This window comes from Salvelinus sp. IW2-2015, linkage group LG11, assembly GCF_002910315.2.
Source record: "Salvelinus sp. IW2-2015 linkage group LG11, ASM291031v2, whole genome shotgun sequence".
In the NCBI taxonomy this organism is placed as follows: Eukaryota; Metazoa; Chordata; class Actinopteri; order Salmoniformes; family Salmonidae; genus Salvelinus; species Salvelinus sp. IW2-2015.
Window position 1 is genome coordinate 23,228,481 of NC_036851.1, and position 22,897 is coordinate 23,251,377.

The 22,897-nt window shown below is 43.0% G+C and overlaps 1 protein-coding gene across 4 annotated transcripts in view; it reads right to left on the reverse strand.

The window, feature by feature from the left end:
• Window positions 1-22,897, reverse strand: part of LOC111969994 (rho guanine nucleotide exchange factor 10-like protein) — a 174,501-nt gene that overhangs the window by 134,376 nt on the left and 17,228 nt on the right. Inside the window, exons 4-17 of one of the 4 annotated variants that reach the window (XM_023996458.2) lie at window positions 19,978-20,153; window positions 17,912-18,028; window positions 17,559-17,689; window positions 16,468-16,566; window positions 15,506-15,614; window positions 14,418-14,521; window positions 13,952-14,029; window positions 12,688-12,867; window positions 11,581-11,697; window positions 9,960-10,052; window positions 9,036-9,206; window positions 5,259-5,404; window positions 4,316-4,488; window positions 205-320 (exon numbers count right to left, since the gene is read on the reverse strand). In XM_023996458.2, coding sequence (XP_023852226.1) covers window positions 205-320; window positions 4,316-4,488; window positions 5,259-5,404; window positions 9,036-9,206; window positions 9,960-10,052; window positions 11,581-11,697; window positions 12,688-12,867; window positions 13,952-14,029; window positions 14,418-14,521; window positions 15,506-15,614; window positions 16,468-16,566; window positions 17,559-17,689; window positions 17,912-18,028; window positions 19,978-20,153 — 1,810 coding nt within the window. Of the gene's footprint in view, window positions 1-204; window positions 321-4,315; window positions 4,489-5,258; window positions 5,405-9,035; window positions 9,207-9,959; window positions 10,053-11,580; window positions 11,698-12,687; window positions 12,868-13,951; window positions 14,030-14,417; window positions 14,522-15,505; window positions 15,615-16,467; window positions 16,567-17,558; window positions 17,690-17,911; window positions 18,032-19,977; window positions 20,154-22,897 lie in introns of all 4 variants that reach the window. The other 3 variants (XM_023996459.2, XM_023996457.2, XM_023996460.2) reach the window with 3 other exon arrangements.

Below are 22,897 nucleotides of genomic sequence, written 5' to 3' on the forward strand. Positions count from 1 at the left end.
GGTGTTATATAGTAAGTAGTGAGGTGGGGTGGCGTTATATAGTAAGTAGTGGGCTGGTGTTATATAGTAAGTAGTGGGGTGGTGTTATATAGTAAGCAGTGGGGTGGGGTGGTGTTATATAGTACGTAGTGGGGTGGGGTGTTGCTATATAGTAAGTAGTAGGGTTGGATATTGTTATATAGTAAGTAGTGGGGTGGGGTGTACCTGGTATGTCCCCTGTAGTGTTCCCACCAGTAGTGTGACCTCCTCCACCACAGACAAGTCATGCTGCAGGTCCTGGAGTTCTTGGTAAAGCCGTGGAGGACCCAGGATCACTTTCCCTGTGGTCAACACACAACACAGCCTTTCACACTACAGTGCACACATCAACAGTTTACACCAGTTAACACGTCACACACATCAATGCTTGTCTCCTAAAGAAATCTTGAAACATCTCAAGGTCAAACAACAATCCCCAAATGGAACTGCATTTCAAGACTTTCCTGAACTACAATAACTAGTGGAAGTGATAAAGAAAACTTGCGCTTGTTGAAACTCTGGTTCCACTAAGAAAGGAGTTCAATGTGTGATGGATCGATCACCACCGTTATTTGTTGAACAGTCTGAATAAAGTCGGGAGTCTGAATGTATAACTAAAAAGCAGATAGAGAGAGGCCATTTGGAGCTATATGATGCCCTTTTCTCAAACAAAAGGAATGCAGGTGTCTCATTAGACGTGAGATTCAACAATCGATTTTGAAGCACACTCTTTAAAGTCTACCTCTCCAACCTCAGGGAATCAATAGCTCTACCTCTCACTGCCAGCCTCCCTAATGCCCTGGTCCACATCTCTACACAAGGCTCCAGGAGCACAACACAATTCAATGTTGCAGCAAGATGTAGCTGTAGCGTTGTCCTGTGCTGTCATCACAACCACATAATCAAATAGCAGTCCGGCTTTGGCACAAGGCAGGTAACTGAAGCATGGCCCTTTGTGGGAATCTAGTGGCTGTGTAAAGCCAGGGGGTGTCTGTGTGGCTGTATCGACAAATAGTCAGAGAGTGGAGAGAGGCAGGTATTGTTCTCTTAAGAGAGCCTTTGTAACCTTTAGTGCAGAGGAGGCTGGCGAGCGGAGCTATAGGAGGACGGGCTCATTGTGATGGCTGGAATGGAATAAATGCAACGGTATCAAACGCAACTATATGGAAACCACATTGAACTCCGCTCCATATATTCCATTCCAGCCATTACAATGAGCCATCCTCCTGTAACTACTCCCACCAGCCTTCACTGATTTAATGGGATCTCTCACACGGACGGGTACAGACATCTGACATCTGTGAGACACGATCAATAGCAGACACATCTGAATATAAAGAGGTGTGCCTGCCATGAGTCTCTGTAAACAATGGCTTCCCTGTAACTGTGGGGCTTTGGGATTCGCTGGCACACAGGTCCGCTGTGTCCCCGCCTGCCTAGAGTTGGCCCCAGCCCCAGAGGTGAATGTGCTGAGTTGTAATCCAGCGTAATCCCGTTGGTGTGGCGGGATTGGTTTTCACACTCAGACACGGTCATTCACACTGGCCGCCAGGCACGAAGCAGCAAGGCTGGGCTGAGCCCACAGGGGCCCCTGCCCTTCCTCCCAGAGGCAGCCGCTTCATGTAACAACAGCCAGCAGGAATCTTCATCCTCAGCATATAGTCCAGCTGGTGCTGCATCCAGCTCTGGGAACTAACCTGAGGGAATTTACAGCAGCCACTGTTTCCAAATCCCCAATATATCAAATCTGCACCAAAGCCATAGACTAATCCCCATCCAAACCTGGACACCAGCTCACTGCATGTAGATGAAGCATAGATTCAGTGTAGCATTGCTTTGCATCGCAGTCTTGTGTCAGTATCAGTATAAAAAAATAACTCTGTAATGGTGGCAGGGAGAAGGTAAGCCTGTGTGTCGGTACATGGGGATGGCACAAGACCAGACACAGTGGGGATACAAAACAGTTGCCCACCTTGGTCTCTGCACAATGGAGGGACAGAGAGAGAGAGAGAGAGAGAGAGAGAGAGAGAGAGAGAGAGAGAGAGAGAGTTGAGAGATCCCTGTAGTTCCCAGAAGGCCAGCCTTCTCCATCAATAAGGAAGGGCATCAGGGCCTGCAGGAGATGAAAAATGAGCCCATTTCTCGCCAAGCCGTGGGAGTGTGGGATTTAGGCCGGACCCCCACACAGGGGACGGGGAACTATAAATAGACGTGGCAGTGGCAGGCTGGGAAACAATTCAGCAGATGCACAGAGGAAGATTCCTGGAAAGGCATGATTAAGGAGATGGCTTGCATTGGGCCCATGCAAAATTCTAAAATGAACCATCCTGGAGAGAGCGAGAGAGCGAGAGAGCGAGAGAGAAATAGCAAGTGAAAGAGCGAGAATCATAAGTCAAATGTCTACTGATGATCTGGTACTTCTGATCCCAACCAAGGAGGGCCTACAGCAGCACCTAGATCTTCTGCACAGATTCTGTCAGACCTGGGCCCTGACAGTATATCTCAGTAAGACAAAAATAATGGTGTTCCAAAAAAGGTCCAGTTGCCAGGACCACAAATACAAATTCCATCTAGTCACAGTTGCCCTAGTGCACACAAAAAAACAATACATACCTTGGCCTAAACATCAGCGCCACTGGTAACTTCCACAAAGCTGTGAACAATCTAAGAGACAATGCAAGAAGGGCCTTCTATGCCTTCTAAAGGAGCATCAAATTTGACATACCAATTAAGATCTGAGTAAAAATACTTGAATCAGTTATAGAACACATTGCCCTTTATGGTTGTGAGGTCTGGGGTCCGCTCACCAACCAATAATTCACAAGATGGGACAAACATCAAATAATTCAAGCAGAGCAGAATAAGTCCGATTCCCGCTAATTATCAAAATCCAGAAAAGAGCTGTTAAATTCTACAACCACCTAAAAGGAAGCGATTCCCAAACCTTCCATAACAAAGCGATCACCTACAGAGAAAGGACCCTGGAGAAGAGTACCCTAAGCAAGCTGGTCCTGGGGCTCTGTTCACAAACAGACCCCACAGAGCCCCAGGACAGCAACACAATTAGACCCTACCAAATCATGAGAAAACAAAAAGATAATTATTTGACACATTGGAAAGAATTAACAAAAAAACTGTGCAAACTACAATGCTGTTTGGCAGAATGCCTGACCACTGTGACTGACCAAAAATGAAGGAAAGTTTTGACTATGTACAGACTTGTGACCTGTTGCTACAAGAAAAGGGCAACCACTGAAGAACAAACACCATTGTAAATACAACCCGTACTTATGTTTATTTCTTTTCCTTTTTTTCCTTTAACTATTTGCACATCGTTACAACACTGTATATAGACATAATATGACATTTGAAATGTCTTTATTAATTTGGAACTTGTGTGAGTGTAATATTTACTGTTCACTTTTTATTGTTTATTTCACTTGTATTTATCCATTTCACTTGCTTTGGCAATGTAAACATATGTTTCCCATGCCAATAAAGCCCCTTGAATTGAAATTKAATTGAGAAAGAGCGAGAGAGAGAGACAGAGAGAGAGAGAGAGAGGAGAGAGCGAGAGAAGGGGGTGATAGACCCTTTAATGTCAACTTAAATCATCCCGCAGTGTTGCAGTAAACTTTTAAGACTTTAAGGCTTAATCTTCAGAGAATCTAAACCTAATCTTGGCATCCCTGTTAAACTGTTGCTGTTCACTGAGCGTGACACGGTCAGACGCTGCTGTAAAAGGTGCCATTAATATTTAAAGGCCGTTCCATTACATCATGATAAGGCTTTGTATCTCCTTCTTCCCATAGCACATTTATCAAGGATCTCTCCACCAATCTGTACGCACAACAGAGTTTTGTGAGGGGTGAAAAAAGACCTGTTTCACCATTAGATTCCTATCTAGTGCTGCTGCTTCTCTAATTGGAGTTTGAGAGGAAGGGAATAATCTCTGCAGATTGATGACACCACTCCAGATATGTTTGTGGTCTATCAGAGAGTGAAATGAGACTGTGGAGGGTGCAGCTCTGTTTTCCCACTGTATCTCTCGCAGATAAAAACAGCCCAGGCAAATGGAACCAAGTGACCATCATCGCTATTCTTTTCACAAACACATCCTCAATCAGAGTGACAGCGCTGCGTCACCAGAATTCACTGGGATAGTTCACAGTAGCAAACAGATTAGAGGGCTGTGCTGAGTCAGACCATGGGGCTGAGACTAGGAGTCTGGCCAAGTGATGAGCTGGACTACAGGGATAGAAAGGCGATGGATGGATGACTCAGTAGGTTTACCAACCTGGGGGACAGGCACTGCCAGGGTGCTTGGCACCGCCATGTTGGAACAGGGTCTCCTTGGCCTGGGAGGCCTCCTGACCCACCTCCACTACCTGGACCTGCAGCAGGGGGGCACTCCACTTCATGGTGTATTTAGGACCAACAGGGACTAGGCTGCTGATATCAAGGGGCCCCCTGGTGGTTGAAAAGAGAAGAAAACAAGCAAACAAGTCAACGTTTCTCCCAGCATCCCTCTCTTTCTAACAGCAGCACTAATCCCAAACCACCAACAGGAGGAGAACTGAGGTATAGCTCCTTATATTGTCACATAAAGAGCTGAGGAGCTGAATTGGAATCCTTCTGATCAGCTGTGTTCACGGCAGAAAGCGGGACCCCCGGCTCTGAGCAGAGTTAATTTCATATTCATATATTCCTGTAATCACGCATACAATCAACGTTGTGATCACTTTGTCAAGATTCTAGAGGGCAGGCAAAGTCAACTTCAGGGGAATCAAGTTGAACGAAACATGGGGTGATAACTACTTTGAAGGCTGAACAAGAGAGCTTTGAGGTATGAACGTCTCAAACAGGAGCTTTGTAAATGGAGGAAAATATTTGCTGTTTACCTTTAGCTCTGAGACGATGTGAACAATGGCGCTGTCATAGAGGATAAATTGTAGAGGGACCAAGAAATATTTTATGTCAGTGATCTAGGACTCCTGTTGCTCTAGTTAAGCTGCCTGCAGTTTGTTTAAAGCTGATAAAGCTCCTGTTTCTCCAGATAGTGCTAGAGAACGCCTATTAGCTATTACTCTTTGCTATGCAGTTTGCCTAAATATATCCCTGTAAAGCTTTGTAGGCTGAGCCTTGTGGTGCTGCTGCTGTGGAGCTGGGAAGGTGTTTGTGTATTCAGACTGTAGAGCTGTTTAGCAGAACTCACTCTACTCTACAGAGACACCACTTACTTGACGTTGATGTTGGCACAGATGAGGATATCGTTGAAGAGGAAGACTTTGCGCTCCTTAGACTTCAGGACCTGGCCTCGCTCCCCATACACCGTCTCAATCAGAGTCTCACAAAGCACCAGCAACCCCTGGTCTGAGTTCAGTTGCTAAAGGGGCAGAGTAATCAGGACACTGTCTCATAAGGCACATCACAAATGGCAAATTCTCCAGTGTTTCAGTTCAATTGCTAAGGAGCACAGCAGGCAGGCTAAAGACTGGTTAAGTGAGTGCCTCGTTGGGGATCAGTGTCAGATCAAGGGAGATTTGTCCAGTCAGGGCACACAGAACACATTCACATGCTAAGACACACACACAGTGGCGACCTGTCAGTCAGAGCAGGTGTTTTGAGCCCCACCTGGTTTTTGTTTGGGCCTGTTTTGCATGTTATTTTGGCATTAATACATGTCACATATCAGTATACAAACATTGTAAAAAAAGAATGTATAAATTATTGACTTAATAATAAAGCAGAATACAAACATGGTCTCTTTTTTGCTTTCTTGAGTAAGGGAGCTCTAAAATGCAGGTGTTTCAGCCTAGCTCAGTGCTTTCTGTGGTGGAGGGGCAGCCAGCGGAAAATATGGAGCGTAGGGGTTGGTAATGTACTCTAGTTGCACCGTGATTGGCTCAGTGTTCTGTTACACATGTGGACACTACGTCAACGCAAAATTTAAAGGTAGAGAGAAAATTCGAGCCACTTGGGTGCTGCCATGGAGTTACGTTAGAAGAACCCATCCAAGAAGGCTCAAAGTCATTGGTCACAGATACAATTACATCAAATCACGGTATATCTACAGTAGTTTTGGACTGATCATGTCAACATCATACTTTCAAAATCTTAGCAAGCTAGCAGTCATCATCATGAATCAAGTCGACAATCTATCGGCAAATCCTTTTCAATCCTTGTCATATGAAGATAAAAAATTCAGAGAAATTATAGATAAAACGTATCGGTGCTCAATGGACATAAACATTACACAACAAGTTGGAAATCCCAAATTCAACAATGAGTGGTTTGGAAGGAATCAGTGGTTAACTGCAAGCATTGCAAAGCAATCACTAGCCTGCTATTCAGTGGAGTGGGTGTGTGGTCCCATGTCTGGGTTTAAGGGTCTCTTTTCCAAGCTTAAACGGATAAATAATCCAGCATGACTTCTGCCGAACTCAAAACATCTGGAAACTCGTAACTGGGAAATCTGAAAAAAACTAGGTCCGACTAGGAAAATAGGTTTTGAACGGTCATCTAACTCGGAATTGCAAGTCGGGAACTCGGGTCTCTTTCTAGAGCTCCGACCTGAAGATCACTGACGTCATGACTCAAACTTGTTTTTTGTAGAGTTCAGAAGTTCACCAGCACCATAAATCCAGAGAATGCCAGACTTTGATGACAACATTTTCCCTCGAAGGACCGCCGCGCCACCTTCCTGTTCAAGTGAGCAAGGCACAACAAGGTGAGTCCAAAAATGTATTGTATGCTGCTGCATAAATGATGTAATATGCCAGGGAGATATGTACTGTATACTGTAGCTAAGAAAGTAATACTAAGTGTATGTTGTGTAGTAAGCTGTTAGTAGTCCATGTGCCTCAATCTTTTGGTCCCTTTTTGGCTCGTCATTTCGCCTACTGTTCTGACTTGGTAGTGCACATGTAGCCTATAGCCTGTTTTAGAGAAATGTAGTCCTTGAATATTGTAAGAGCTTTCATTGTCTGCTTATATTCCCCCTTTATTTATCCTGTGGTTCTGACTTGGTGTACAGGGAGAATACTGTACGAATGGCCCATGTTCTGAATTCTGTCGCTGTACATTTCAGAAGTGCTGAACAAATAGTTATATTGACTACGTCCATCCTAGCTCACTCATTAATGTCTTAATCGAAATTACGGATTGCTTCTTATCGTCCCCTTATGCCATAGTTTGTACATCTCAGATGTCAGTATAAACCACATTTGTTGAAGCAAGTCAGCCATATCAGTGCTGGGTTTTTTAAAGGCAGTAAATGAGGCTGAATGAACTGTTTCGCTGCCAGACAAGGCTCCTCTGATAGCCAGGTGTAGCAGTGGTAAGGTGTTGGGACTGCTTGTTGGGACACTGCTGTTTGGACAGCTTTATGTAGGCCCTAACAGTTTGTTGGCACCATTATAGAGCAATTAATGTATTGTTTAGTGCAGTTTCTTTTGCCCCACCAAGATCTACATGCTAAAATACCCACTATATACACACATACACAGACACATGGAAATATGCACAGAAATGTCTTTGTATACTGCAGTATGTGAGAACACACAAGACATACTTTTCCTAAGGTAAATATGGCAAGGGTAATCTAATAGAAAGCATTACTTGGTTCAGTCAATTTTATGTCCAGCTGAATCAATACAGTCAGTTTTATGTATTCGAAAACAATCTTCTGAAAAAAAGAGTCATTACAACTACAGTAAAACAAAAGACTGAACTGATGGTAAAGTACAAATATGCAGCTCAGATAGTGTCCCACTCTGATGTTTCTGTTTGCTCTATAGAAACACAATTTTTATGAATAATAATAATAATAATCTGTGTTTTGTCCATTTTTCAATGCACAGTGCTCTACATCCCATCACATCTCACAAAATGGATTGTTATATCTGTGGAGAATCAGTAGCTGTGCTTGGCTTTTGTTCAGATGGCTTGGGAAATGAGTCATTAGTCAAACAGTAGCCTGTCTTCTATGATCACAGAACTACAGCACCCTCCAGAGGCAGAGAGACGTAAGTCATGGAAGGCCCCTCTGAAAAGTCCCAAGTGTCAACAGTGTGTGTGCATGTGTGACTGTTTTGTGTGAGTGTGTGTCTGAGATATAGAGTGAAACGGAAACCTCAGCCTGTTCCCACTCACAGTGTTATCTCCCATATTCCACTGACTTAGATACTTAGTGACAAATAATTAATATTTCAATGGATAGTTATGGGATAATGGAAGAGAACTGCTTCCTATTGAAATTCTGCAGTCTCACCGCAGTAAATAGAATTCTGTGTGGAGCTGACGAGATTGGCCGAATCAGCTCATCTCAGGGCTCTGGAAAATTCACCACCATGGACCAATAGAAAGAAAGAGAGAGGGAGGCACAGAGGGAGGGAGAGGGAGAGAGGGAGATGATGGGCTCCAGGTGGGGACAAAGAGAGGGAGGAAGAGGGAGAAAGTGAGCAAGAGAAAGAGAGGGAGAGGGAAGAAAAGAATAGCAGAAGGAAAGGAGGGGGGAAATGATAGGGAGAAGGACAAGGAGAAATGGGGAGATATAGCTTCCAATTAAATGTCTCATTTACCCCTTAATTCCTCTTATTCAAAAATGCATTTGTTCAGATTTGCAGCGTCTGGACTGTAATTCCAGTGTGGTAATGGAGAAGAAACGCCCCTGCCGTGGTGTTTAAACACTGTTCAGGGGCCATAATGGACATAATATCTGGGCAATGATTTTTCGAAATAAAAATGCTTTTCTAGACTAATGTTTGGGAAAGTAATGTAAGTGATGGGTATATATGCTAATGCATAGGTGTTTGGCTCATGCTGATAACACAGAGGAGGTAGAGGAAGGGCTCTGGGGTTGAGCCACACAGTAAGCAGGTTGATTACTCTGTGTGTGTGCGTGTGTATGTGTCAGTGTCTATGTGTCGGTTTGTATGTGTCGGTGTGTGCTTGTGTCAGGGGGTGCGTATGTGTGCATGTGCTTGCGTACATGTGTATTGCAGTGTTTCTGTCACCTTGCTGAGCGAGCGGTCGCTGACACTGCGTGCTAGCTGCTGAGTCTCAGCTATTTGGTCGGCCACACGCTTCTGTTCATTCAGCTTCTCGGCCAGCATCTCCAGTTCAGTCAGAGCCAGCTGCAGAGGCAGGCGGTCTACGTGACCCTTAGGTGTGTTCTTCAGCATGTCCTGACAGAGAAACAGTGAAGAGAGAAACAAACACTAAATAAAGTGAAGAGGTGTTGGTTTGTGTGTAAGCGTGTGTGCGCATTGTTTTCTGTGTTTTTACAGCCCAGAGCCTGGTAAGCACATTGTTCTCATTTTCATATTTCTTTTAAAAAATCCAAGTATTTATTGAGTTTCATCCCAGATCTATGTGTCTGGCTTACCTGCAACTGTGTGTGCTTGTGGACCTGCATAAATAAGGCCTTGTATTCTGTGTGTGAGTCCCAAAAGAGTTTCAGTGCTTTGTTTAGTTCCCTGTGTAATATATGATTTAACACAGACACTCCCTCTCCAGGGTGCTGAGTTTGAGGCAAGAGGAAAATGCCTCATTCACATTCATAACTTATCTTTTGAAGTGATGGATAATCAACCCCTACTTATGGATAGAATGAGGTACTGCAGTTCCAGTACGCAAGTTGAAATCAAAATCTTTCCACACACAATGTTGAGACAGGAAAAGTAAAGGAAGACAAAGAAGCCTACTGCATGAAAAGCTTATATGGTTAGGCTAGATAGGTAGAACCATGCATGGTGTTATACCGTATCTCATGTATTTAGCAGTTTTCAATGGCTCAATGTATCATCACATGTGTTAATCTCTTGATTAGGTCCATAAAACATTGTGTGGTGTTAATCTCAGATTGTTTATCCGTTCGTTTTCTCATATGACATTATCTTGTCAATGTTAGCAGTGAAGGTGCTGGTAAAGACATATACCTGCAGTAAAAGGATGAACTGGGGAAAGCGTTGGATGGGCTTCACCATGAGGCCGTACAGGGTGATCCGGTCAACACTGGACGCCTGCTTCTTCTACACAACACAGGATAAGACGCTTTAGATAAACAGCATACCATAGTAAAGTCAGGAGATAAGCAAAAACACAGAGAGAAAGACCCCTCTAGGCACCTTTTATTCAGAGGACAAGATATGGAGAGTGCATGAGTGTGGGAGTAGGAGTGGGTTTAGGTTAGTAAGGTGTGGAGAAACAGAATCTGGTGGCTGTGCTGGTCATTAGAGATTTGGGAAGTGGATGTGTTCACATGCCACATCTATTTCTATGGGCACAAGCACTGTTCATGAAACAAACTGTTCACACCCCACATGTTGGTGGAGAGAAAATGTTGCAGTTTTAAAGCTTATTTCCTGCAATTCTACACATTTTGTCATGGGGTGCAGAATTGTTTTTGCCGTTTTAAAGCGACTTTTCTTGCAATTCTATACATTTTGCAATGTCTAATGTGTATTCATGTGAAATTTGAGCGACTTGAACATTACTACAAAATGTTGAAATTGCACCTTGTCTATTCTACTATTACAACTTTCAAGAGTAAGTTGAAGCCGGACTGAGTTCCTTAAATATACTGTATGTTTTATACTTTTTTTGTGGGGGGGCGGGGAGAGTTGTGAGAGTTGCTAATTGGTGCAATATAAATATTCTCTATGATTAGTGCAGTGTATTGCAACAAGTAAACACAACCAGGCCAGCTTGAAAATATTTGAATAAAGCAACTACACTTTTATGTAGTTGCTGTCCGCAACCCAAGGAAAACTAATTAGCATAATAAAAAATTCCCATAAAAATCCCTCTATGGAAAGAGGTGTTCTCCGTTTTGCTCTACAACCTCCACAAGTATCAGGAGACTGGTCTGAAGTCGGTACAGCCGATCTGCCAACTTCTGTCTGTAGCATCCGAACCGGATGTGACCCCTCACACTAATATGACCCCTCTGTGCAAAAGTGAGACTCTGATGAACATTTACATGCTCAGGCTTCACAAGTCTCGTCTGAAGGTCCGTCGGTACCRGTTGAAAAAATGTATGGAAGTATATATGGAGTTTGTTTAATGCCAAAAATATGGGGTTAAATACATGTTGAAAAAACAAACAAATATTTATTATATCTCTCAGATATAGGAGAGACAATTCAGAACAAACTTCCTTTTGATATGTTTTTGAAACTATCTGTTGTTCCATGCAGTGAATCTGTTATTCAATGTGTATGTATGGGCTAATAGCAGTAAGGCCAAAAATAATTGTTCATCAAATAATTGTTCATTTTCAATTCAAGGGGTCTTAAAATTCAAAATCAAATAGCTAAATGATCCTTGGTATGAGCTTCTTAAAACAATTCCGTATAGCTTAGTAGACCCCCCTCTTCCCCTCGCCCGGCTTAGACAGTGCTTAGACTCTGATGGGTTAACCAAGTATCAAGACACCAGTAGAATTATAGTATGAGGGCCAAATTAAATAGTAGATGAAGGTCGACAGTGACCGTGGGTTAGAGGGTATTGAAAGAACAATAGAGAAAGAAACATGGACGGTTCTACTTTGTGACTCACCTTTAAGAATTCCAGGAAAGCTTGTTTGGACATGCATGCCTTTTTTACGAGGGCCATGGCATTGGTGAAGTTATTGACATAGTCGCTGTAAACATCTAGCACCATCGACTTAGAAAACTGTAAAAACACAGAAAGGTGGTTATGGGAAACGCAAGAGAAACAATCCTTGGATTTCACATCAGAAATCTGTTGGGTTCTTCATGGAACAAGTTCATTCAGGAACTAGTCATGCTTGGTAATTTATTTGTTAAAGCATCTGACAACATTAAGTTCCTTGAAAGTCAGTAGCTCCACTGCTCATCTAACAATCCTATTCATGGAATGGAAGGGAAGAAAAGGGTAGAAAATTGCCATTTAGGTGTGGTATTTAAGACCCTGACCTGTTTACCATCCAGGAGACCAACACACACCCTTCACAATCCACAATCCTGCTGCGGCGGCACACAGTCATTCGCTCTCATTTGATTAAACACAAAGCAGGCTGCTGACGGCAGCAGTAGCTGGAGAAGCAGTAGCTGGGAAATTAGCCAGTCTCACAGAAATTAACCCTCTCCTTCATCTTCTCTGCAAGCCAGCCACAAACAACACACAGATAGTATGAGACCAACTAATAGCATAAAACATTAACAGCTGGGTAACAGATCAACTGTCAGGTGAAAAAGAGAAATGAATGAGGAGTGTTGAGTCCCAACCCCCAGCCTCCCTCCCACCTCTCAAAATAGGCCCATTTGGCTGGTGTCAGGATATCAATGGAACATTACAATAAACAAGGGCAGAGGGATCAAAATGGCATCTTTCATAGGTAAATAATCAGCAACCCTTATGGATGACCACGTTGTAGAGGGTCACAGCAGCACACTCATACATTAGTCCAATAGTCCTGTGCCAATGCTATAAGCACACATATTCAGAGTGTATTTGCTGCAGAAGATATATTCATCTCAGCTGTAATTGTCTCCATGTTTGAAGTTAGTGATGTTTGCTCAATTTTAAGTGCAGCTCATTATAACTGTGTCTGTGGAAATTGTCTTCTAATGCCCTACGGGAAAACTGACACACTCTCTCACGCACACGCACATGCACACGCACACGCACACGCACACTAACCGAGGCCACAAATAGGTCCCCAATCTTCTCACTGCTGTCCCACTCAGCCACACGTGACGCCAGTGCGATCTGGAACATGGAGTGACACTGAGTGATTTCCCGTAGGCGGTAAAATACAGGCCGGATCTTCCGTGGGCTCAGGATGCGTGGGTCCGCCTCCAGCAAGGGCCTCTGGTACTCCTGGGGAAATAGTATACCCAGGTTAACTTGGATTAGGTGTGCTTTACGGTGGAGAACGACATAAAACACAAGTAGGCCCTGATCATAAAAAGCATCACATCAATAGCAACATCTCTCAACAGATACAACAGCACCATCACGTGTGCCTTGGACCCTTAATGAAAGGTACATTGATGGAATCGTCAGTTAGTAACAATCTTATAAGTAGTTGCAATTAGTCAAGATGCTGTAGAGTATCAAACTAGTCAACTATGTAAAACGTGTGACTGCAGTGTCTTTTAAGATGAGAGGCATGGCTAATGTAGCCTGTACAATCAGAAACTGCCAGATGCAGTCAGCAGAAAATGAAAGTGAAAGCAATGAAAGTCAATGTTTGGAAACAACAATAGATGACAGACTAGTGCTGCTATTGTTGTTTTATGAGCCTCCCCTGCCCAACCACAAATCCTCCACAGCAAATGAATTATCGACAAGTGGAATATGGACATGGGGAATAACACAGGCAATTTCTGATATTACAGGACTGAAGTTGCAGTTCTTTATGCCTAATAATTGCGCTCTTGGCTTTTTTWAAATATATATTTCCTTTATCAGTGAGTTTGGACTTGAATGGTATGCAAAATCACAAAAAAGGCTAAACATCCCAAATTATCAAACATGCCACAACAAAGGTAATACATCATATGTTCACAGACAATATTTTCCAGAGCATAACCTCTCATTGATCACACCTGATCCCATTTCAGCAGGTGTGTCACTCTTCATCTGATAGGAGAGATAACGAATGATTCTCTCTCTGCCACAGAAAAAGAGAGACAACAGAAAAAAGAGTGAAACCCATGCTGTGATTCTGTGAAAACCTGACAGAGAGAGAATCTCTTTATTAGCATCAGCGGGGCACCACAGATGCAAAAGAAATCTATTTCATCATGATTATTTATGCGTAGCAAGCCTGGTTATTTGATAAATATCTCCAGTTTTCCTTTCAGCCTCATTCGTAAATGCTGAAAAGATGAACGTATTATTATCTGTCAGAGTAAGGGTAGGGTGGAGTGGAGGGGTGGGGCAGGGAAAAAAGACTTACCTCAAGGATTCTCCTGAGGGATTCAAGATAACTGCGCTCACTCTGAATGATGGAGCCCAGGATGTGACGTCTGACCACCTGAGGACAGAAGAGGCCAATCAGGAAACATACAGGTCGAAGGTCAAAGGTCACACACAGAAAAGGGCATGATGGGAGTTGATTGTATGCCATACAGCCTCAATTGTGTGTGACAGGTTGTTTGATAGTACTATTTTTTGGGTGGAGTAGCCTTGTATGCATGAGGCCTGGATTTACCTTGAGGTTTCCCTTGAAATGAGTAGCGCTGTACTTAACTGTAGCAGACATATTCCTCCCAAACGTACTACCGAGTCAGTGTTGGCAATAGAAAAATTATGTTTGCATCATTGCATGCATATAACATTACCTTAGAGATTCACAGAATCCTCTGACAGACACACACACACACACAGAGACAAACAAACATATGTTATACACACATACAGACCTGCTGGCTGCTCAGTCCCTCAGGCATAGGGCTCAGCTGTGCAGGAGGATGTTTCACATCTGACACAGCCACATCCAGGTACCCTGCGTCATCCTCCACATCCTCTGCACAGGGGCACACACACACACACACACACAGAGACACACACACACACACACACACACAGAGCTTTCATATCTCAACTGGAGTCACACTCCAATGTATTACCTCTAAAACATGAAGAGATTAGCACTCTGCAAGAAAAACTCAGGAGGGAAAAATACATTTTAAACAATACTATATCTCAGTAGAAGTAAAGAGGCGAACAGACAGTACGTCTTCAAAAACACGTTCAAACACTCGGACTTCTCAGCTTCAGTACGAATGTGTTCAAAAAGCACTTCCCTGCAGCCATACAGACACAGATACTAAAACTGCTTTTCGCCAGCCAGCACCATTCCAATTAATGATTTTGGAACAATAATAGTGTCTCAGTATCAGAAATATAAAATGCTGCACATATTCCCCCTGATCAACAGCTAAAAATAGAACCACTGGTCTGTTTGATTGTTTGAAGATTTGTTTGAGTCGTGGCTCTGTTATCTGTGGTTTCTAGAGCTGCTCAACACTCCATTAATGGATGGTAATCTGGTTCCATTGTGAAACGAGGCTTCCTGGGGTGCAGCCTCTGTCACGTGAGATTTTCTGCCCATTGCTCTCCTACACATCAAAACCTTCAGTTGGCCACAACATCTGTCTTTAATGGGAGCGAGCCAGCTCGACATATCCCGGCTGTTTTGTTTGAAATATCTTACATTGTTTAGATCATTTTTCCAGGAGTCTTTTTCTATTTTAAAGCTGGGATTGGAAAAGCAATGGGAAGCTTTCTCCTCTATCTGCCTTAACATTACTTTTGGCCCGGCTGGCATCAAACAATTTCTTCACCGCAGCTTAATTCAAAAGAGGCGACTGAAATGTATGTGAACTCCGATTTTCCACAGAAACTCTCACTTCACTACAAATTCAYACATATCGCTATAAGAGGGAGACTTTAATCTGACACAGTCATTTGGCAAACAGTCGGTTTGAATAACTTCTTCTCAGATTACCTGAGTGGTCCTTCTTGTGCAGGAAGGAGACTTTCCGCATAAAGGCTATTCTGGTCTTGTCCAGTCCATCCTTGGTCCCACTCCTGGCGGCATTCATTAGCTGATGAACCTGGTTCAAAAGGACAAAGAGACCAGAAGAGTTAGTCCACGAGGAGAGGGAGAGTGGAGCCAGGAAACACTGCACAGTAATCCACAAGGAGAGAGAGAGAGAGAGATGGGGCACTAGATGCATCCAGCCATTAATGCCGACATCTGCGCATCTCCGTAGGTCTAGTCTCTAATCAGGAAGTCTATGAGGAGATCATAGTGAGATTATGGTAGCAGACTGGGCTGTAGTTGTGGGGAGGTAGTGGAGTCATGCTCAGTGAGGCTACATTCATCTAACCACAAACCCCACTCTGAGCATCACTGAAGCCCTGCAGAGTCATGTAAAGCCTGCGGACCCAGAATACACACATGGTGACAGTATTTTTAAATTTTTAAATCATGTTGTGTTCTCTTACTGCCAGTGATATACCTTGGTGTCATGTTGTGTTCTCTTACTGCCAGTGATATACCTTGGTGTCATGTTGTGTTCTCTTTAACTGCAGTGAATATACCTTGGTATCATGTTGTGTTCTCTTACTGCCAGTGATTATACCTTGGTGTCATGTTGTGTTCTCTTACTGCCAGTGATATACCTTGGTGTCATGTTGTGTTCTCTTACTGCCAGTGATATACCTTGGTGTCATGTTGTGTTCTCTTACTGCCAGTGATTATACCTTGGTATCATGTTGTGTTCTTCTTACTGCCAGTGATATACCTTGGTTCATGTTGTGTTCTCTTACTGCCAGTGATATACCTTGGTGTCATGTTGTGTTCTCTACTGCCAGTGTATATTACCTTGGTGTCATGTTGTGTTCTCTTACTGCCAGTGATATACCTTGGTGTCATGTTGTGTTCTCTTACTGCCAGTGATATACCTTGGTGTTGTAGTTGTTTTTGCCACCCAGCCTCATGACTATTTCACATTTGGTCCTGGCACAACGCTCCCTCAGCTGATGCACGTCAGGAGAGTACTGCTACAGTACGGGGAAAGGTGTCAAAGCAGTGGGGTGTGGGGAATGTCAGGGCAGGTCGCATTAAACCACACAACAGGGCACAGGGATGAAGGAAGTAAGATGAGACGGCGGAAAATGGAGGGGAAATGATCAAGGCAAAACAAGCAAGGCAACAACAGGATTAATCACAAGTATGGAGAGCGGAAATTTAGAGCACTGCGCTGGTCATAGGGTAATGTCAGCCGAGGCTAATAGCACTGATCTTGGTGAAGGGAGTGTTGTGCAGGAGGGGAGGCGTGAGGCACACTCCTACTGTGATATTTATTACAGTAATGCCTCCATCGTTACTGCCCAAACATAACAAACAACTGTTCATAACAAGCAGGTCATCGCTCCCCTGTTCTGAGGATATCATTTCATACGATATTAGGATATTATTAAATTAAGTGGTATCAGCGTCTACAATACAAAAAATATGAGAAAATATTTAAGGGCATATTTTCCACATCTATGTACCAATAGCACCAGCTCAGGCAAATATTCCCTACAGACATACATGCAACAGGGATGAGACTGGACCAAGTCTGACCACATAGAATAGAGCACAACGTCAATGAGTAAATACTGCCCCCATGTGGAGGAGAGAGAGGCTACAGTCACCTACTGTATGGTTATAACCATAGATTTTATATATAACTGTTATAACATACAGCACCTAGACAGTGTCATGGCATTGGTGCCTTTCAAGTGACAAGGGAGCTTGTTTATTCTCAGGCCACAAAGCGAGATACAACCCACACAGACAGGGTTGATAAATTTTTCATGTTCTTTGTATTTTCCCTACCAGTTTCTCACATGAATAAAAAAGCATGCGTGGGGAGCAGTAACATTGGATGAAATATTCTCTTTGAGTCATGTCTTGTGCATTTAAGACAAACGCACAAAAGCAAACAGACAGACAGACAGACAAACAGACAGGCATAGATATACAAATGGAATACCATCTCTCCTACCTTGCTGAGGGTTGGTAGTTTGCACTCGGTATCAGACTGCTCTTCGTAGCTCTCAAACTCACTGGAGCTCCAATCATTGCCTGCACCCTGGGGCCCTTCTTCTCTGTGCACATCCTCATAGAGCATGTCCCCTGACACACACACACACAGAGAGATGTGCTGACATCAACACAGCACAAATACTGACAGTGCATTTTTAGACAGCAGACCCTCAAGCTTAATCAAGCACAAGTCAAGTTTTTTAAAAGGAACCAAATGACATTTTAACCCAAACCTGATGTCCATTGATCTGATGGTGCAGTACCAGACAAGGCACAATAAAAGCACTCAGTGGCCCCAGCCCCGGCACTTACCCCAGAGCTCACCTTCGTCAGGAGAGAGTGGTCCCTCACAGGGCACGTCATCATAGATCACCTCTAGGATCCCTGTCTGGGGCTCAGCATCAGCCTCAGCCTCAGCATCAGCCACATCTTCTGGGGAAGACAGTAAAGACCACTCACATTCACAACCCCTAACCATAGAGCCAAGAGGAGGGCCTCACACTGGTAATCTGGCAAAGCAACCAAACTTCAAGAGTATTGCACACTGCATTTTTCCCCCCATACATGCATTTGATTATGCCATCATTTCTGTTACATACCGTATATTTTGTAAATGTACATTTATGCAATCGTATTTGCATCAGTTCTGATTCATCTCAAACATCAAATACCTATTATTTTATTAGCAGTGACTTAAAAGGGAGATAGGCCTTGTGCGTTGCTGTTATGTGTGCTAGGTGTGCACTCTTAGAAAAAGGGTTCCAAAAGAGTTCTTCGGCTGTCCCCACAGTAGAACTCTATTTAGTTCAAGGTAGAATCCTTTTGGGTTCCATGTAGAACCGTCTGTAGAATGGATTATACTTGAACCCAAAAGGGTTCAGCCTGCAACTAAAAAGTGTTCTTCAAAGGGTTATCCTATGGGGACAGCCGAAGAAGCTTTTAAGGTTTTAAGAGTGTGGGATTGTGCTGTGGAATTGTGGCAGCATGATCCACCTTGTTTGTAATGGATCGAACCTATCTATCTCCACAGTCTGCAGAATTTGTCATTAACTGCTTTGAGAGTGTTTCAGCCTAATTTAGTTGAGGGGATTTATTGATTCGCTTTTAAATTGTGATTTGTCTGGAACGGTTCTTTATAAGCCCCAAACAATCCCTGGATTCAATTAATCTGATGAGAGATGTAGATTCTGACATGGATTAGCCAACACTGCTTTAAGGATCTAAATAACCTGGGACACAATCCAAGAGAGAGACACAGTGTTATTATACTACAATAGTGACTAACTGAGCAACACTCTCTGTGAAGAATGTGTACTGAATGAAAAGAGAATAACTGTATCTTGGCCATCAACCTGACTATCTGTAGATCTGGAAAGTAACTGACTCAGTCCTCTGGGAACTCTCATTGTTTCAAACAGCCTGGGTGTGTTTCTTCAAGCTCCCCCAGCAATCCCAGAAGGCGACAACTCAGGCAGGTTTTACCCTGGTTTGCTGAATAACTTTTTAGCACAGTATAACGTTGCTTTCTTCAGTTCGTCTTTGATGAATGTGTTCAAAGTCAAATTTGTAAAATCATAGAATTAGGGTAGTCTTGGGATTAAGACCCAAGATTTAGGGGGGTGTCTGGTGGCCATTTGATTAATTGTTCAGCAGTCTTATGGCTTGGGGGTAGAAGCTGTTAAGGAGTCTTTTTGTCMTAGAGGGAAAGTGCTATTGGTTGTTGGCTTTAAACAGTAAAAAGCTCATTAATCCCATAATAGCGCCAGTACTTAAGACATTGAAAACACAACCACTCATGCCAATTATCTCACAATAATAACACCCTAGCGAATCAGAAAACTGAGGTACACTACAATTTGGATATACTGTCCAAGCATGATGAAAACACCAAAATTATCATTATAAACAATATTGACAAAAACAGTAAAGGACATATGTGAAAGAGAACTAATGAGAAAGGTGAWATAATGGAGAAAGGTGTGGATTAGTCAGGCTCCATACAGTCTTTGAGTGGACCACCTTCAAAAAGCCTAATGTCACCATTGCTGACTGAGTCAAAATCCAAGAGCAATTTCCCTTGGTGGAAATAGACTAATAGTACACTATTGATCCTCATCCTGAATTAATGTAATTCATGTCTATGTGTAAATCAAATCATAGGAGGGAGAGAGTATGTATTAGCTGTTGCCCTCCATGAAGGTTACAGAAGATTACAGGCCAATACAGTTTTTACTGTAAAACAATGTCAACAAATATGCAATGCTACCAACAACAAGCCTTGTGGTGAAGGTTATGAAGGCTATACTGTAATTGATGTGAGCTTGCTCATGTCTGTCTATATCATGTTTCATGTGTCTCTGTACTATGCTGTTGTGTACCTTCAGAGTGTTCCCTCAGGATAGAGCTCTCCTTGGGCGTCTCCACACTATGGTCCTCCCAGTCAGTCTGCTTCTCCACAGGTAACGCCTCTCCAGGACCAGAACCTCCCTGGGCCTGCTCTCCCACAGAGGGTGCTGCTGCACTGGGCTCAACCAGCTCAACGGGGCCAGAGACCCTGGAACATACCAGACAGAGTAGTGAAAGCAGTTATGACCACTCTAGGCTGGGTGCTGTGTGGCTCATTACAAATTTAGTGCAGTGTGGATGAGGAGGGGAGGAAGAGAAGAAGGAGAAGGAGAGGTGGAGTAACCGGGGGCCAAGCACTGCCGTTCCAGCATGCTAACACTCCCATTAAACCTGGCACAGCACATATGTTCCTAGTGCAGCTCAGTTCTGCTAGGTTGGTCAGTCCTATTCACTGTGGTGTGATGATTCTGCTGACCGCTGTTGTGAAGGGTTGAGAGTCCTCTGGTCCAGGTGAACTCATGTGAGACCATGAATATGATCATGTGACCTTACCTCCAGTTTGTTATATTAACTGTGAGCTATGAAAGTTCCCCCTAAACTATACCCCTTGATCACCTGCCATATCTAAAGCCTGACCATAATAATGATTAGCTTTAAATAAAAACTGGCCTGTAATATTGCCTTTGACACAACTCCTAATAATACTGATCTTGTCGGTATTCTGTAAAGAGCTACCACTTGCTTATGTTTTCAAGCTACCAGTCAGATTTACAGCAGTCCTCCCACATTATACAGCTAGGTCTGGGATGAAGGAGAAACCAATCTCATTAAATGCATCCCTCCCACCATCCCTGTCGGCTATACCAACAGCCAGTAAATCAATCAGTCAGCAAGATACTGTACCTCTCCCCTGTTCCAGACATGCCTGACAGACCGCAGTAGTTATATAACTACGCAGATAAGTTGAGAAGGAAATATTTTGCAGCCAAATAGCTTGCGAGCAGCCTGTTGGCCAGTTGGCAAGACAACGATAAAGGTGTTAGCTAATGCTTGTTTGAGTAATGTTCAAACTTAAAATCCCCTCCCGAGTAATGTCCGCAAATAAAAGTTGCAAATCTTCACCTTCATTGGCTCCGCAAAGACACCAGACAGAAGACAGTTAGAAAGCAGCTCACATGCATTTCCCATAACTGTGGTTTCAAAGGGGGATTTAACAAGACATTTTGTGAGAACAATAATATTATTTCAATGTTGGAGGAGTATATATTTTATGGTTCATCTTTGTAGGCCTACACCCTTCACTTGTCTATATAAGTCCCTGTGAGTCATAGGCCTGTAGGAGAGAACAGAGGAGCAGGGCAGGGAACGTTTTTCAATGCAAATAGAATAGCCTGAGGCAAAGCACAGCATGAGCACTGAGCAGCCTGAATGCAAAGCCTTTACTGTCTGAGATCTGTTTCAACTCCCTCCAGCTACAGTACTGTCAACCCAGGGAAAGTTCTTTAAATGGCTTTCCTCCTGTCTCTCTGGGGAACAGTGCTGACCATGCTGATGATGGGCTAGATATACAGTACCAGTCAAAAGTTTGGACACACCTATTCAATGTTTTTTCTTTATTTTTACTATTTTCTACATTGTAGAATAATAGTGAAGACATCAAAACTACGAAATAACACATGGAATCATGAAGTAACCAAAAAAGTGTTAAAAAAATGTAAATATTTTATTTTATTTTAGATTCTTCAAAGTATCCACACTTTGCCTTGATGACAGCTTTGCACACTCTTGGCATTCTCTCAACCAGCTTCACTTGGAATGCTTTTCCAACAGTCTTGAAGGAGTTCCCACATATGCTGAGCACTTATTGGCTGCTTTTCCTTCACTCTGTGGTCCAACTCATCCCAAACCATCTCAATTGGGTTGAGGTCGGGTGATTTTTGAGGCCAGGTCATCTGATGCAGCACTCCATCACTCTTCTTCTTGGTCAAATAGCCTTTACACAGCCTGGAGGTGTGTTGGGTCATTGTCCTGTTGAAAAACAAATGATAGTCCCACTAAGCCATGGGATGGCGTATTGCTGCAGAATGCTGTGGTAGCCATGCTGGTTAATTGTGCCTTCAAAAATCTAAAATTTGGACTCATCAGACCAAAGGACAAATTTCCACTGGTCTAATGTCCATTGTTCATGTCACTTGCCCCAAGCAAGTCTCTTCTTTTTTTGGTGTCCTTTAGTAGTAGTTTCTTTGCAGCAATCCGATCATGAAGGCCTGATTCACACAGTCTCCTCTGAACAGTTGATGTTGAGATGTGTCTGTTACTTGAACTCTGTGAAGCATTTATTTGGCCTGCAATTTCTGAGGCTGGAGCCTGGAGCAGGCTGCAGTAGAGGTAAGTCTGGGTCTTCCTTTCCTGTGGGGGTCCTCATAAGAGCCAGTTTCATCATAGCGCTTGATGTTTTTTGCGACTGCACTTGAAGAAACTTTTAAAGTTCTTGAAATGTTCCGCATTGACTGACCTTCATGTCTTAAAGTAATGGTGGACTGTTGTTTCTCTTTGCTTATTTGAGATGTTCTTGCCATAATATGGACTTGGTCTTTTACCAAATAGGGCTGTCTTCTGTATACCACCCCTATCTTGTCACAACACAACTGATTGGCTCAAACACATTAATAAGGAAAGAAATTTAACAAATTAACTTTTAACAAGGCATACCTGTTAATTGAAATGCATTCCAGGTGACTACCTCATGAAGCTGGTTGAGAGAATGCCAAGAGTGTGCAAAGCTGTCATCAAGGCAAAGTTTGGCTACTTTGAAGAATCTCAAATATAAAATATATTTTGATTTGTTTAACACTTTTTTGGTTACTACAAGATTCCATATGTGTTATTTCATAGTGTTCCACAATGTAGAAAATAGTAAAAATAAAGAAAAACCCTTGAATGAGTAGGTGT